A 17,281-nucleotide genomic window follows, 5' to 3' on the forward strand; every position below is an offset into this window, starting at 1 on the left:
AAATAGGTTTATAAAATCATCTTCTAGCTTATGTGATTTGGAGGGCTCTTGGAGCCGTCCTTTCTCTCCAACCCACCCTAGCTTCGTGCATATCGACAAGTTGCACCTCGTTCAACCCAGGGATCAATTAAGAAATGGTTTTAAATGATTAAATGTTAGTCATTAAGATTGTAGTGTGCTGTCCTAAATCATAACACTGAAAGAAAGTGTTTTACAAATTGATCTTAATTTTTACCGAAGTTGTTGCTTTAGTTTTAAGTGACTTGTTACAAATATGATGCTAAAATTTTAATACGAGTATCCTAAAATAAAACACAGAATGTAGGTTTCATTTTTTTTTTTTTTTTTTTTGCAAATGGCTTCCAAGATTTCTCCGAAGTTTGTATTTCTTACCCTTTTATTTTTACCAAAATCAGTCGCTAAAATTCCAAATTTGATCTAAAAAAAAAACAAAAAAACAATTAGAACATGAATCGCTAATGGTGCTTGACTTCCGCCAAGGAGTATTTCAAGTATTGCTTACAAATATTAGGCTGCGTTTGCAGTTGAATCATTTCAAAACGAAATACAGTATACACCATTTTGTCTTAAAAATATTTCTATTTCTACAACAATTTGTATCGAAGGTTGTTTCATCTCTGGTTGATGGTTAATGGTGTGTAGGCTATTAAGCTGAATGTATTAATTTTCATTCTGACGCAATCTGGTGCTGCTTATATTTTTTGGACTGACTTAATGCAGTAATTAAGGTTGATGAAAAATCAACCTAATGGTGGATTTTTGGATACATATTCTTGATTGATAAATATAAAATATAGACATTGAAAACATCATTTGGAATGCGGTGTTAAATTTTGTTTCGAGAGCAATGCTAGCCGGAATAAACCATCAATTGATTATGAATCGCACTGTGGAGTTTTTCTCCAGAGATAATATACTGAGTACAAAAGAATTGATCTTAAAAAAATATGGCCTACCGGACCCCTTCCGTAAATCAGTTAAGGATGAAGAAAATGTCTTGGAGATTGTGAAATTTTTTGCCAAATCAGCTAAAGAAGAGCGTCAACTTCCTACATTCGTCATTTTTGAGCCCACGGAGGTCCCTGCATGCGGAGAAGAGATAAGTACATGCGTAACAACCAAAGTAAATGATATGTGCCGTCGTTTTGAAGGCTTCGTGGAACGACTGAATAAAGGTGATTTAAATCTTTTTAATCAAACTAGTTTCCCTGCCCAACCAAATGCCCTCACAAAGCTGTCTTACTCTGTAGTTGTTACAAATTCTCCGCCACTGTAAACCCATCGGAGCGGAAAACGTTTATAGAATCTTCGTGTGGTGAATCCCTTGATGCTTCTATGGTTGAGGTCAGACCAGAAAAAATGGGCGGCGGTTAGCCATTGCGCAGAAGGCTACTGTGGAGAAATTAGTGCTTGCGATTAATAATCAAAACTAGGGTTCCAGTGCAAAGATCAAAACTCCCTCACACATCGGTATAGTTAAAGGAATTCCCGACTCTCTTAGTGCGGAGGATATACAAAGATTAATAGCCGGTTGCGAGAAAGCCGAACAATGTGGGAAATCACGCACCTTCAAGCTGTATTTTCCAAGTAGAGATGCCCTTGATACTGTCGCACTAATGACGATTAAAATTGACTTCGAGCGCTTCAAAATACAAGAATTTATTTCTCTCCCGAAACGTTGTTTTAATTGTCACGAAATCGGCCATATGTCGACACAGTGCAAAAATACCAAGAAATGTGGCCGTTGCGGTCAAGATTACCACGGTGCGACGAAAGAAAGCCGGTGCTTGAACCTGATCTGCTGTTTGAATTGTCAAAGCACCAAACACACGTGCTATCATGCTAACTGCCCGTTGAACAAGACTTTGAAGCCAAAAAGCCAATCTGTTCGAAATGGTTGAGCCCTATATTAAAAAGAGCGTCGTGTCATGGAACGTAAATGGTTGTCTCAGTGCAAAAATCTCCATGGTGGAACAACTTTGCCTTACCAAAGAAATCATATGTATACAGGAACATTTTCTCTCTGCTGACAATATGAAACTACTCGATATAGTGCCATCACATGTGCTCCACTTTGTAGCCGCAAAGAGGCCCAGAAAACGAGGCCGGCCCACAGGTGGGCTTGCTACAATAATATATAGACATACTAACTCCGAACTATTTGCAAAATCTGACCATTTCCTTGCAATTAAAGTGAGTGATACTGTCATTGTAAATGTATACCTGCCGACAGACTATAGAGACGAAAATTCTGAAACGAAGTTTGCTCTAACATGCAGAAAAAATTGGGTAAATGAGCAAAATCAGAGCCTCGCACCTCCATTGGGTTCTGTTGGGGGACTTTAGTTGTGACCTATTGAAAAATAATAATCTACGTACGGCTCTGCTTCTTAGCCTGATTCCAAATGAAAGTGCTCTCTTACCAAAGTCTGCTGATTTCACATATATACATCCCTGAGGGTCAGTGTCGAACCTTGATCACGTGCTTGTTTCCGGTAGTATTGCCAGTCATGCTGTAGGTGTAAGCGTACTTAATGATTTTGCAGTATCTGATCATTTGCCGTTGTCTTTTAGTATTGTGGCTCCATTTAACCGTGCACGGGTAATCCAAGAATATAAATGGCGTACTGTGGTAGAATGGAATAAGATATATATACCCCAGTACCAGTATTGTATTGATAATATTCTCGCAAAGATAAAAATACCATTTGAGCTTCTCCAGAATTCGGTTCCGTCTTCAATTAATTAAACTCATATTAAATTAAATATATATATAAGTCCCTTATTTCACACGCTTTACTACAAGCAGAACAGCAGTTTGTCCCTCGCACATAAGGAAGGGTTATATCTCAAGTAAAGAGCTGATCCCAGGACTCTTTACTTGTAGAGGCGTGTAATAGTGCCAAATTCTGGATAAGTATCTGGATAGATTGCGGCCGTCCCAGCACTGGTGTCGTAAACCTGATCCGTTTATCCATTAAACGCCGTTTATCAAAAGAGCTAGAGAAACAAAGCTACTATTCGTTCCAATTTTTCTGAAAAGATTTTCAATAACCCAGGACTTTGTGGAAAAATTTAACACATAAACAAAAACAAAAGCCTGACCAGTCATTTAATATCCCTCCCGAACTGTGGGAACAACATTTCTCCAGAGAGTTTTCAGAACCAGATCCACCATAGAAAATCGCTCCAAAGTCACACTCAAAAAGATACTTTCGATAGGGGACAAATCAATGTTTACTGTATCAGTTTTGGATGTTTATGATATAATTAATTGAAAAAACTTTTTCCACAAAATAAGTTTTTCAAAGAAAAGTAAAGAACTCCATTAAACAAAAAATGAGCAAAAATAAAATCAAATAATCTACCAAGCGTGAAACTACCACAACTCAGCATCGATAAATAAATGAAACCCAAAACGAACAGAAATTACAATAAATAACCGAATCAAACTCAAAACGAGCAGAAACTAACTTAAGTTGGGCTCAAAACCCCTATGCCTTCCCAAGGCCAAAACATAATTTGCACTTTACTGAAAAAAATACAAATGAATGTGCATTGTCAGTTTAATACACATATACTGATATTTAGTAATCAAAATCTTAATATTATTTGATTTAATAAAGTTATAAAAGTAAAAACATTTATATTATCAACTATTAAAAAAGGCACTAGCCCTTTCAATTTCCAATCAAATGAGCCCTTTTGAAGTTTCTACGACAACGCTTTCAATAAAAACCTTATATGCCCCCAGGGGATAACTTACACCCCTCGCCCTGAGGGCTGGGGGGGGGTTGTTATTCTCACAGACCTAATTTCAAGATTTTTCTACTACGTTGAACAAAAAGGCTATCGGAAAATTTTGATTGGATGTATTGGGGGGAATGGTGGGCATGAGAGAAGGTTTAGTTACCGTCCAATCACTTTCAACTACTAAGAAGGGTACTGTCCCTTTCAATATCTAATTGATCGAGCCCCGTTTGAAGTTTTTATGACAACTCTATCATTAAAGTCCCCAGAGCCCTGGGGACAATTTCAATTTCCAAACAAATGAGCCCCTTTTGAAATTTCTACAACAACTTTCTATATAAACCTTATATGCCCCCAGGGCATAACTTACAACCCTTGCACTGAAAGCTCTGAGCGGTTATCATCCTAAAAGACCTAATTTCCAGAACTTTCGACTACGTCGAACGAAATGGGTATCTAAAACTTGTGATTGGATGCGTTTGGGGAAATAGTAGGTGTGAAAGGGGGGTTAGTTGTCCTTCAATCACTTTCGACTATTAAAAGGGCACTAGCCCTTTCAATTTTCAATTGAATTAGCCCTTTTGGATGTTTTTACAACATCGCTTTCAATAAAAACCTTACATGCTCCTAGGGCATAACTTAAAACCCTTGCCCTGAGGGTTGTGGGGGGGGGATGGGTTGTCATCCTCAAAGACCTAATTTCCAAAACTTTCAACTGCGTTGAATAAAATGGCTATCTAAAAATTTTGATTGGATGTGTTTGGGGAAAAGGTGGGCGTGAGAGAGGGGGGCTTGTTGCCCCCAAATCACTTTTGACTATTAAAAAGGGCACTAACCCTTTGAATTTCCAATAGAAAGAGCCCTTTTTCAAGTTTCTACGACAAACATTTCAATACAAACTCTATATGCCCCAGGGTATAACTTATAACCCTTGCCCTGGAGACTGTGGGGGAGTGTCCTGCTCAAGGGTATAATTTCCCGAACTTTAAACTTCGTGGAACAAAATGGATATCTAAAAATTTGGATTTGACGTATCTTGAGAAATGGTGGGTATAAAAGGGATGTTAGTTGCCTTTCTATCGCTTTTGAATAATAAAAAGGGCACTAGCCATTTCCATTTCCATTTGAAAGAGTCCTAATTGATGATTCTACGACGACGAGTTCAGTAAAAACCGTATATACCCTCGGGGCATAACTTACAACCCTTGCCCTGAGGGCTGTGGGGGAATATCCTCCTCAAAAAAATTATTTCTACCTAGAAATCCACAACACTGAAAAAAATGGTTATCAAAAAATTTTGATTGGATGTGTTTGGGGAAACGGTGGGCGAGAGAGGGCGGCTAGTTGCCTTCAAATCACTTTCGACTATTAAAAAGGGCACTAGACCTTTGCATTTCCAATCGAATAGCCATTTTTCAAGTTTCTACGACAAAGATTTCAATATAAACTTATATGCCCCCAGGGCATAACTTATAACCTTTGCTCTGAAGACTGTGGGGGAGTTTCCTGCTCAAAGGTATAATTTCCTGAACTTTAACTGCGTGGAACAAAATTGCTATCTCAAAATTTTGATTGTATGTGTTTGGGGAAATGGTGGGCGTGGGGGTGTTAGTTGCCTTCCAATTTCTTTCGACTATTAAAAAGGGCACAAGCCATTTCAATTTCTAATCGAATGAGCCCTTTTTGAAGTTTCTACGACAACGTGTTCTATAAAAACTTTATGTGCCCCCAGGGCATAACTCACAACCCTTGTCCTGACGGATGTGAGGGGGTTGTCATCCTCAAAGTCCTAATTTCCAGAACTTAAAACTACGTTGAAAAAAATTGCTATCTCAAAATGTTGATTGGATGTGTTTGGGGGAAAGGTGGGCGTGAGAGGGGGATTAGTTACCGTCCAATCACTTTCAACTATTAAGAAGGGCACTAGCCCTTTGAATTTCCAATCGAATGAGCCTTTTTTGAAGTTTCTACGACAACGCCTTCTATAAAAACCTTATATGCCCCCAGGGCTAAACTTAGAACCCTTGCCCGAGGGTTGTGGGGGAGTGTCCTCCTCAAAAACATATTTTCTATCTGGAAATCAACTACGCTGAACAAAATTTGCACTTTACTGAAAAAATATAAGTGTTTTTACTTTTATAACTTTAATAAATCAAATAATATTAACGTTTTGATTACTAAATATCAGTACATGTATATTAAACTAACAATGCACATTCATTTGTATTTTTCAGTAAAGTGCAAATTTTTTTCTGGCCTTAGGAAGGCATAGAGGTTTTGCGCACAACTTATGTTAACTTCTGCTCGTTTTGAGTTTGACTCGGTTAATTATTGTAATCTCTGTTCGTTATGGGTTTCATTTAATTATTGATGCTGATTTGTTGTAGTTTCACGCTTGGTAGATTATTTGATTTTATTTTTGCTCATTTTGTTTAATGGAGTTGTTCGGATTATTTTTGAAAGATAATATTATGGAGAAAGTTTTTTTTAATAAATGTTTGCTTGTTTTATATTGATCTAGTGATGTGAGGGAAAAAGAAAATAATACTTAAAGCCTTTTTCGTTGTTAAAGACTTTATATTTTGATTTTCTATTTGTATGCTAAAGCAAAAGTTTCAGCATATTTTAACAAAATACACCCTTTTAGAATCAGGACATCGATAATAGTGTTTAATTTAATTTCATACCTCCTCTAGTTATCCTGAAATGGAAAACTTGATACCATTCGCAAAAAAAAATCTGTTTACTTTCTTTGATAGCTTGGATACACTTATGCTATTTTGATTTGGTTAAATTTTAAGAGCAGAAATGGGAGGGTCGGCGTGGGAGGGTGGGCGTGGGAAGGTGGGAGTGGAAGGGGTATCAGTTGCCCTCAAATCAATTTCGACTATTAAAAAGGGAATCAGCCCTTTCTATTTTCAATCGAATGAACCCTTTTTGAAGTTCCCACGACAATTCCTTCGATACGAAGTGCCCTGGTCTAAACAACAACAACAACAAAAAACAATACATTATACCCACTTCGAATGTTTACTATAAAAATTTCAAGCCGTCCATTCACTTTCGACTATTAAAAAGGGCACTATGCCTTTCGATTTCCAATCGAATGAGCCCTTTTGGAAACGACAACGCTTTCTATAAAAACCTTATATGCCCCCAGGGCATAAATTACAACCCTTACTTTAAGCCTTACTAGCCCTTTGAATTTACAATCGAATGAGCCTGTTTTGAAGTTTCTACGACAACGCCTTCTATAAAAAACCTTATATGCCCCCAGGGGATAACTGAATACCCTTGCCCTGAGGGTTGTGGGGGAGTGTCCTCCTCAAAAACATATTTTCTATCTAGAAATCAACTACGTTGAACAAAATAGCTATCTAAAATATTGATTGGATGTATTTTGGGAAAAGGTGGGCGTAAAAGGGGGGTTATTTGCCTTAAAATCACTTTCAACTATTGAAAAGGGCACTAGCCCTTTGAATTTCCAATCGAATGAGCCCTTTTTCAAGATTCTACGACAAAGATTTCAATAAAAACATTATAAGCCCAAGGGCATAACTTATAACCCTTGCCCTGAAGACTGTGGGGGGAGTGTCCTGCTCAAAGGTATAATTTCCTGAACTTTGAACTGCGTGGAACAAAATGGCTATCTCAAAATCTTTATTGGATGTGTTTGGGGCAATGGTGGACGTGGAAGGGGTTTTAGTTGCTTTACAATCACTTTCGACTATAAAAAATGGCACTAGCCATTTTAATTTCCAATCGAATGAGCCTTTTTTGAAGTTTCTACGATAACACGTTATATAAAAATCTTATATGCCCCCTGTTCATAATTTACAACCCTTGCCCTGAGGGCTGTGGGGGGAGGGGTTGTCATCCTCAAAAAGCTAATTTCTAGAACTTAAAACTACGTTGAATAAAATGGCTATCTCAAAGTTTTGATTAGATGTGTTTGGGGAAAAGGTGGGCGTTAGAGGCGGATTAGTTGCCCTCTACTCACTTTCGACTATTTAAAAGGGCACTAGCCCTTTGAATTTCCAATCGAATGAGCCTTTTTTGAAGTTTCTAAGACAACGCCTTCTTTAAAAAAAAAACCTTATTTGCCCCAGGGCATAACTTACAACCCTTGCCCTAAGGGTTGCCCTAAGGCTGAACAAAATGGCTATCTCAAAATTTTGATTGGATGTGTTTTGGGAAATGGTGGGCGTGGAAGGGGTGTTAGTCAACTTCCAATCACTTTCGACTATTAAAAAGGGCACAAGCCACTCCAATTTTGAATTGAATGAGTGCTTTACCAAGTTTCTACGACAACTTCTTCAATAGAAAGTGCCCTGTTCTGAAGGAAAAAATTAATAAATAATACCTTATGCCAAATTTTCCCCGATATACCCCCAGGGTATAATTTGCAATCTTTTTTCTACAGAATGTGGGGGAGTGTTATCCTATTTATGTAGTTTTTGTAGCTTAGTTCATGAACAAGTGTCTTTGTTATCTAATCAGGCAGCGTGAGTACGTTGCATGTTAATTATTCAATAACTTTCTATATAAGCCTTATATGCTCCCAGGGCATAGCTTACAACCCTTGCACTGAGAGCTCTGAGGGGATTATCATCCTAAAAGACCTAATTTCCAGAACGTTCAACTACGTTGAACAAAATGGATATCTCAAAATTTTGATTGGATGTTTTACGAAAATGGTGGGCGTAAGAGGGGCGTTAGTCGCTATCCAATCACTTTCAACTATTAAAAAAGGCACTAGCCCTTTCAATTTTCAGTTGAATGAGCTGTTTTGAAGTTTCTACGACAACGCTTTCAATAAAAACTTTATAGATCCCAGGGCATAATTTACAACCCTTGCACTGAGGGCTCTGAGGGGGTTATCATCCTAAAAGACCGAATTTCCAGAAGTTTCAACTACGTTGAACAAAATGGATATCTCAAAATTTTGATTCGATGTGTTTGAGAAAATGGTGGGCGTCGGAGGGACGTTAGTCGCTATCCAATCCCTTTCAACTATTAAAAAAGGCACTAGCCCTTTCAATTTCCAATTGAATGAGCCCTTTTGAAGTTTCTATGACAACGCTTTCAATAAAAACTTTCTATGTTCCCAGGGCATAACTTACAACCCTTGCCTCGAGGGGTGGGAAGATGAGTTTACATCCTTAAGGGAGTAGGTTCCGAAAATCTCTTTTAATCCAGGCTCCATGTCTATCTAAAAATTTGGATGGAATGTATTTGGCGAAAAGGTGGGAGTGAAAAAGAGATTAATCAACTTTCACGTCCTACTGACTACCATAAAGAACACTATTCCTTTGAAATTTAAAATCAGATGAACCCTTTTTCAAGTTTCTACGACAAAGATTTCAATAAAAACCTTATATGGCCCCAGGGCATAACTTAACGCCCTTGCCCTGAGGGTTGTGGGGGAGTGTCCTCCTCAAAAATATGTTTTCTATCTGGAACTCAACTACGCTGAACAAAATGGCTATCTCAAAATTTTTATTGGATGTGTTGGGGGAACGGATGGGGGGGGGGGACTAGGTGCCCTCTAATCACTTTTGACCATTGAAAAGGGCACTAGCCCTTTGAGTTTCTTATCGAATGAGCTTTTTTAGAAGTTTCTATGATAACTCATTCTTTAAAAACCTTATATGCCCCAGGGCCTAACTTAAAACCATTGCCCTGAGGGATCTGGGGGAGTTCCCTCCTCAAAAAATATTTTCCATCTGGAAATCAATTACGCTGAACAAAATGGCTATCTCCAAGTTTTGATTGGATGTGTTTGAGGGAATGATGGGCGTCGGGGTCTAGTTGCCCTCCAATCACTTTCGACTATTAAAAAGGGCACTAGCTCTTTGAATTTCCAATCGAATGAGCTTTTTTTGGAGTTTCTACGACAACGCCTTCTATAAATACCTTATATGCCTTATAAACCTTATGAGCCCTTTTCGAAGTTTCTACGACAACTCCTTCGATACGAAGTGCCCGGGTATGGGGAAATTCGACTATTAAAAAGGGCAAACGCCCTTTGAATTTCGAATCGAATGAGCCTGTTTTGAAGTTTCTACAACGCCTTCTATAAAAACTTTATATGCCCCAGGGCATAATTTAAATCCTTGCCCCGAGGGTTGTGGGGGGGGTGTCCTCCTCAAGAAGATTTTGTCTATCTGGAAATCAGCTATGCTGACAAAATGTCTATCTCAAACTTTTGATTGGATGTGCTTGGGGGAATGATGGGCGTGGGGGGGGGGGGCTAGTTGCCCTCCAATCACTTTTGACTATTAAAAAGGGCACAAGCCCTTTGAAATTACAATTGAATGAGCCTTTTTTGAAGTTTCTACTACAACGCCTTCTATAAAAGCCTTATATGCCCCCAGGGCGTAACTTAAAACCCTTACCCTGAGGGTTGTGGGGGAGTGTCCTCCTCAAAAACCTATTTTCTGTCTGGAAATCAACTACGTTGAACAAAATGGCTATCTCACAATTTTGCTTGGATATGTTGGGGGGAAAGATCGGCGGGGGGGCTAGTTGCCGTCCAGTCCCTTTCGACTATTAAAAAGGGCACTAGCCCTTTGAATTTCCAATCGAATGAGACTTTTTTAAGTTTCTACGACAATGCCTTCTATAAAAACCTTATATGCCCCCAGGACATAAATTAAAACCCTTGCCCCGAGGGTTGTGGGGGAGTGTCCTCCTCAAAAACACATTTTGTGTCTTGAAATCAACTACGATGAACAAAATGGCTATCTCAAAATTTTTATTGGATCTGTTTGGTAGAAGGCGCGGCGTGGGGGGGGGGGCTAGGTTCCCTCCCAATCACTTTCGACTATTAAAAAGAGTACTGACCCTTTGAATTTCCAATCGAATGAGGCTGTTTTGAAGTTTGTACGACATCATCTTCAATAAAAGCCTTATATGCCCCCAGGGCATAACTTAAAACCCTTGCCCTGAGGGTTGTGAGGTAGTGTCCTCCTCAAAACATATTTTCTATCTGGAAATCAACTACGTTTAACAAAATGGCTATCTCACAATTTTGATGGGATGCGTTTTGGGAAATGATGGGCGTGGGGGGGGGGCTAGTTGCCCTCTAATCACTTTTGACTATTAAAAAGGACATTAGAAATCTAGATTTCCAATTGAATGAGCCCCTTTTGAAGTCTCTACGACGACCCCATCTATATGAAGGGCCCTGCTTTAAAGAAACAAAATAACAAACTGTACATTGTGTCAACATTGATTTTATATGACCTCAGGGCATAACTTAAAACCATTGCCCCGAGGGTTCTGGGGGAGTGTCCTCCTCAAAAAGATATTTTCTATCTGGAAATCAACTACTCTGAACAAAATGGCTATCTCAAAATTTTAATTGGATGTGTTTGGGGTATTGCCGGGGGTGGGGGGGGGGGCTAGTTGCCCTCCAATCACTTTCGACTATTAAAAAGGGCACTAGCCACTCCAATTTCCAATCCAATGAGCCCTGTTTAAACTTTCTACGACAACTCCTTTGATACGAAGTGCCCGGGTATGGAGGAAAAAAAAACCATTGTGGCCACATCGTTCTTTACTTTTGCAGCGCTAGCCCGCTGACTATAATTTAGACGGATGTTGAACTAAAGCCAAACAAACTATGAGCATGTGGACTTTCAAAAAGGTGACAAAGCAATATCTGAAAAACAACTTATATTATTAATTTAGACCTTTAAGGGTAAGTTGTGGGGGATTTTGAACTAGCCCGAAGGCACTGTATGTATACTTTTAATACTACCACTACAGTTAATGTAACTAATAACGCTAAAGGTATTAAGATGGAACTTTTAAGGGACTTTTAAGAGTTTCAATTAAAGCAAAAAAACTGTATACATACAGGTTTTCAAAAGGGCATATAAGCAATATCACCGGCAGCACCACTCTATAATAGCTAGAAATACCATTGAAACTTTTTAAGGAGCTAATTCGATTCAAAATTCAAAGTTCTAGTGCCTTTTTTAAGAGTAAAAGAGATTAAAAGGCCAATAGCCCATCTCTCAAACGCACTAATTATCCAAACGCATACAGTGAAAATTCTGAGACTGCCATTTAGAACTATGCCTTTAGAGATATTAGGCATGTCAACCCCCCACAATTATGCAATTAGCCCATCGTGCTTTAAAACTAAATGTTGCTTTAAAATAAATCAAAAGGCATTTTGTTTATGGTTACCAATAAGACACCTCAGCAATATATCAAGAAGGACTTGGGGGTATTAAGTTGAAACTTTTGGGGATACTACTATTACTTCTTCTGCTCTTACAATTTAAATAAATAAAAGGAGTGTAAGTCCAGGTTGTCAAAGATCATAGATAGAATCTTTTGGGAACGATATTAAACTTTTTTTTTAGATCAACTGCAGATGCTATAAAATTAAATTAAAAAATACTGTTTGTGTCAGGATTAAAAATTGTTGAAAAAGTTTCTCCAACATACAAATAGCAACCCATACTATAGGTTCTTATAGAAAAAAAACTGAAAAGGTATAAAATATTATTTTTTCCGTAAAAAAAGACTATTTCAATAAAAAAAACATAAATTAATACGAAAAAAAAATATTCCACCAAACAAGTTTTTTAAAGAAAAGTAGAGAGCTCCGTTAAGCCAAGAATGAGCAGAAATAAAGTCAAATAATCTTCAAAGCGTAAAAGCATCACAAATCACTATCATTTAACAAATGAAATCCAAAACGAACAGAAATTACAATAAATAACCGAGTCAAGCCCAGAACGAGCAGAAATTAACATGAGTAGTGCTGATAACCCCCATGCCTTCCCAAGGCCAGAATACAATTTGCGCTTTACTAAAAACAAAATACGTTAGAAATCTTTTCACTTTTCTTACTTTCATAAATAAAAATTTACAAAACTTTAAGGAATTAATATCAGTACATGTCAATTAAACTGACATTCCACATTCATTTGTATTTTTTTTCAGTAAAGTGCAAATTATGTTCTGATTATGTTCTGGCCTTGGGAAGGCATGGGGGTTATCAGCCCTACTCATGTTCATTTCTGCTCGTTTTGAGCTTGACTCGGTTATTTATTTTAATTTCTGTTCGTTTTGTGTTTCATTTTTTTTTATTGATAGTGATTTGTGGTAGTTTCGCGCTTGGAAGATTATTTGACTTATTTTTTGCTCATTCTTGGCTTAATGGAGCTCATTACTTTTCTTTAAAAACTTGTTTTGTGGAAAAAGTTTTTTAAATTAATTTAATAAATAGTCAAAATTTTACATGTATAGTTGTGAGCTCTTTTCTAGCTTATAAATAATAGAAATTGGCGTATTTAATATCAAAATTAAAATGTATGAAATTAATAAATCTAACGCAAAAAAAGGACCCAGAGAGCGCAAACTCTGCCTAAAACGAACATAAAGTTCAATAGAGAATGATGCTAAATTTTATACCAGCAAAAATTTACCACAAAGAAGGGAAGTGTTTGCAGCCCCTTTCAAACAACAAAAGAGGGGAGACAGTGTCATTTGATTTGAATTAAATCTTTGTTTAGCCAATTGATTTTCAATTACATTTTATAAGAATGAATTTAACAGAAGAAAACATCAGTGGAACTTATTTGTATATTGAAGATATTCATATTTATTTTCTCGTTGCTTTCAAGTTGACATGCCATTTTCTGCTCATTACTAATCTTCACTATCAAGTTTTATTTAAAATATTTTTGGTAGCAGAATTTGTGGTTGAAATGAACAAATATTTCACGTTTTTAATTTGCTCTTTAGTTTTTGAAGAAAACTTTGCTTTTTATTTAAACTTTGTTAAGAACTTATTAGTGTGTGGTTGCTGAAAAAGTTTTTGTTGAATTGGCGTATTTTGTTTTATCCCCGAGACCCTCGTTCTCTGAGGAAACTTGAATGCACTTTAGTCACTAATTTTCCATTTTCAGAGAAATGCAACTATCCATCATGACCTTCATTGGCTTAGAACCAGAAAATGGAATCGATTAAAGTATCACTCGAGTAGATTTTCTATTTTTGTATGTTTTGTAAATGAAGTTCTGGCCAAGATTGAATTAATAAATTTATTGTACAGATCCGTAGTTTAAGATTCAATTTTCTTCTTTTTTTTTCAGTCATTTTCTGAAACATTACATAGGTACTATAAAGCTGAGTATTTCGAGACCTGGGGATTTGGGGCTATAAATGCCCACCCTCCGTACGGCCCTGGTGTTTGACATATGGTCCTATTACGTTTTTTTTTCTACTAAAAAACGTAGTCTACTAAAAAAAGGGTAAGTCTAGTAGAACCTGCTTCTGGTCCTTTGCTCTAGTTAAAACCATACTCTCGCAATCACGATGGGGTGGTCATTAATAGCCAAATATTTTATTGCACTCATTTATGCTCTAGAGTGTAAGGAATTTGGGTGAATATGTTGAGGGAAAAATTGAGATGAATGAGATTATTGCCAATTATTCTTTTGTTGCTCTTTCTTAGCATGTTCCACCCTTTAAAAAAATGAGAATTAAATCCATCCATTGTCTATGGCCCTCTTCAGATCATAAAAAGGAATACGCTCACCCCTTAGAGTCCAAAAAGGTTTAAAGCAACCTCCCTAAAGGACAGGCTACACTCTATTTGACCTTTTAGATACTTGTTTGATGAACCGTCACAATATGTATAGTAACTAGTCAATATCAAACAGCTTTTAGTGATGGATTCGCTATAGAGACACCACTATATTTAAACGATATAATTCTAGAATATTCGAGACAACACATCAAAAAGCCTAGCTCAGGGTATCTAATTAATAGTCAATCTGTTTCCCGTTTGTTGCCTTGTTTAGTTTCTTTCTCTTTCAAATTAGGATAAATTAAGGTTTGTTTTCCCTTAGAAAGTGTCGGTACGTTATTTTTCTGCAGTATTTTTCGTTATGCTCCTCATGCTATCATGACTCCAAAAATGTTATAATTAGTAAGAAAAATAACTAAAAAAAGATTCCTGGGCGTCGTAACATCTTTCATACAGCCATATGCTACAACCATGTCGCTTAAACTTAACCTAAGTAGCCAAAGCTTCTCAGGAATTTTTTTTACCTATGCTCTAGGCCCTGTTTTAACAACGTTTCTTTCATGTATTGGTAGTGATTAAATTTTGTTATTAGTGACCGACTTTTCAATCACCCTGCATTGCGAGCACGGTGAGAAAAAGAAAAAGATATTGGATAAGTTGTTTGAACACAAATACCACTTAGGACTTCTAGTATAAAAACCTGTCAATATAGAAAGCACTTTTTTTACGAACCACCTTTTTCTAGAATTTTAATTCATAGACAAATAACAAGAAATGGAACTCGAGTGAATTATTTTCAATAAATTCTACTGCAATCTAGTGTCTCGTGGGGGTTATTTCAGACTGCAGCATTAAATTCGTACATAATTTTTTTTTTTTATGATATTTAGTATACCAACAATAAGCAGTAAGTTCTAGAGCATAACGTCCATATTTTCTTCGTTCGTCTTTATTAATCAGTAACCAACTCAATTCATCGACTTTTACCCCTTGGAATTCAACCTCCATGTAGCACAACCAAGACCTTATCCAGGGGGGTTAGGGGGTCTGAACCCCCCCCCCTGAAATGTTTCTGAATCGTAAAAACGTAACATAAATGGATATAAACAAATTTGGTATGTGGACCCCCCCCCCCCAAACCCGAAAAAAATCCCGGTAACGGCCCTGAGCCCAATCCCTGTTAAACTCAATCCTGTTTAGCGATATCCTCTTCAACTTAACCTCGTGAAAATCAAAATCATTCAACTGACATCAATATTCCGTTAAATTTGATATTTTAATCAACTCCTACCTGATAATAAAATATAAATCTAAAAATGATTTATCAAGGGAAACTGATTTTCTCAGGGATCCAAAAACTTTCCGTGTCTGATCAGCTTGAAACTTGCATCTCAAAGTCTCTTAAATTAGTATAAAATAGGAAACTTACTTAACTCCCATAGGCACGGGTTGACCAGCTTGGGATTTTTTCTCTGGCTGTATTGTGAAAGAGCTTCCCGCACCACACCTAAAGAGGTATATAATTTTTTGATAAGGTCTTCACTGGTCTTAACCATGCTTTTCGCCTTACTGTACTGTACATGCTCTTGATAATATCAATGATTTTGATGTGAATCGTTCAGCTCTAATAGTGAATTAATTTTGCTTGACTTAATAGAAGTTGAATTGTATCAGGAAGGGTTGAGCTGAATGAAGTCGAATACCATGAGACTGAATTGGATCAGGAATGCGGGTATTTATGTATTATACCAAACACACCCAGGGAGTGAAATTAGGTTAATCCTAATTGCTATTTTTCCGCTATACTTTACCCCCAACTCCACTAATGTGCAAATATATAGCCCAAATTATATATTTTCTATGTAATTCTGCCACCCGTAATTCGTTTTTCCAGTTTTTGTTTCGTCATATTTGGTTCAATTTACATGTAAACGGGTTGAAACAAGAGAGACACATTGCAAGAATAGGTGGCAAATATATAATCTGGGCTATATATTAGCACATTGGGGGACGGGGGTAAAGTATAGCGGCTCTGCTTGCAAAATGTGTTAGCTACAATTATTGTGTACATTATGAAGTAAGAATTGTTTCATTAGGATTAACCTAACTTCACTTCTTAGGTGTGTTTGGTATAGTGCATAAGTAGCGGAATGATTTACACGATGTTGAGATGAATTGGGTTAAGTGGATTGGTTTGAGTTAAATTAAATGAGGACTGATTTAAATTTGGGTTTGCTTTAATAGATGTTAGTTACGATGGAACCTTATCAATCCTCATTAGGTGACAGAAACTGGTGGTATCTTTCTGATGGGCCCTGATACACAACTTATTGTCTTTACGTGCCTAATTAAATAGCTTTTTGCATTGGTGCAATTTATTTATTCTGTCCACAATTGGCACCTAATTAATCACAACTGTGACTGCCCTTGATTGTTGTATATATTAATTATAGCAAAAAAAATCCAAAAAAGAAGTTTTTCAAAGAAAAGTAAAGAGCTACATTAAACCAGGGATGAGTAGAAATAATATCAAATAATTTTCAAGCCTATAACTAGCATAAATTATTATCAGAGGCAACGCTATAGCGTTGCCTATAGTAAAGGCCATGCGGCTCCAATGTTTTATTATTATTATTTATTATTATTTTTTTTTCTCAGAGGCACTTTATACGGAAGGGGTCATCGTAGAAATTTCAAAGGGGTCTCATTCGATTGTAAATCAAGAGTTCTAGTGCCCTTTTTAGTAGTCGAAAATGATTGGAGGGCAACTAGCCCCCCCCCCCCACGCCCATCATTCCCCCAAACATCCAATCAAAATTTTGAGATAGCCATTTTGTTCAGCGTAGTTGATTTCCAGATAGAAAATATATTTTTGAGGAGGATACCCCCCCCCCCACAACCCTCAGGGAAAGGGTTTTAAGTTATGCCCTGGGGGCATAAAAGGATGTTATAGAA

General features: G+C 37.1%; 1 protein-coding gene across 4 annotated transcripts in view; it reads left to right on the plus strand.

Moving 5' to 3' along the window:
- The window catches only part of LOC148950598 (uncharacterized), a 31,723-nt gene extending 17,873 nt beyond the window's left edge, over positions 1-13,850 (plus strand). For all 4 annotated transcript variants that reach the window (XM_089091661.1, XM_089091662.1, XM_089091664.1 and 1 more), the window contains exon 4: positions 13,704-13,850. In XM_089091661.1, the coding sequence (XP_088947787.1) occupies positions 13,704-13,764 (61 nt within the window). In that variant the 3' untranslated portion in view covers positions 13,765-13,850. The remainder of the gene's footprint in view (positions 1-13,703) is intronic.
- The last annotated feature ends 3,431 nt before the right edge of the window (positions 13,851-17,281 follow it).

Source organism: Artemia sp. Qi Xiang Cuo, chromosome 7, assembly GCF_049724085.1.
Source record: "Artemia sp. Qi Xiang Cuo chromosome 7, ASM4972408v1, whole genome shotgun sequence".
Taxonomy (NCBI): Eukaryota; Metazoa; Arthropoda; class Branchiopoda; order Anostraca; family Artemiidae; genus Artemia; species Artemia sp. Qi Xiang Cuo.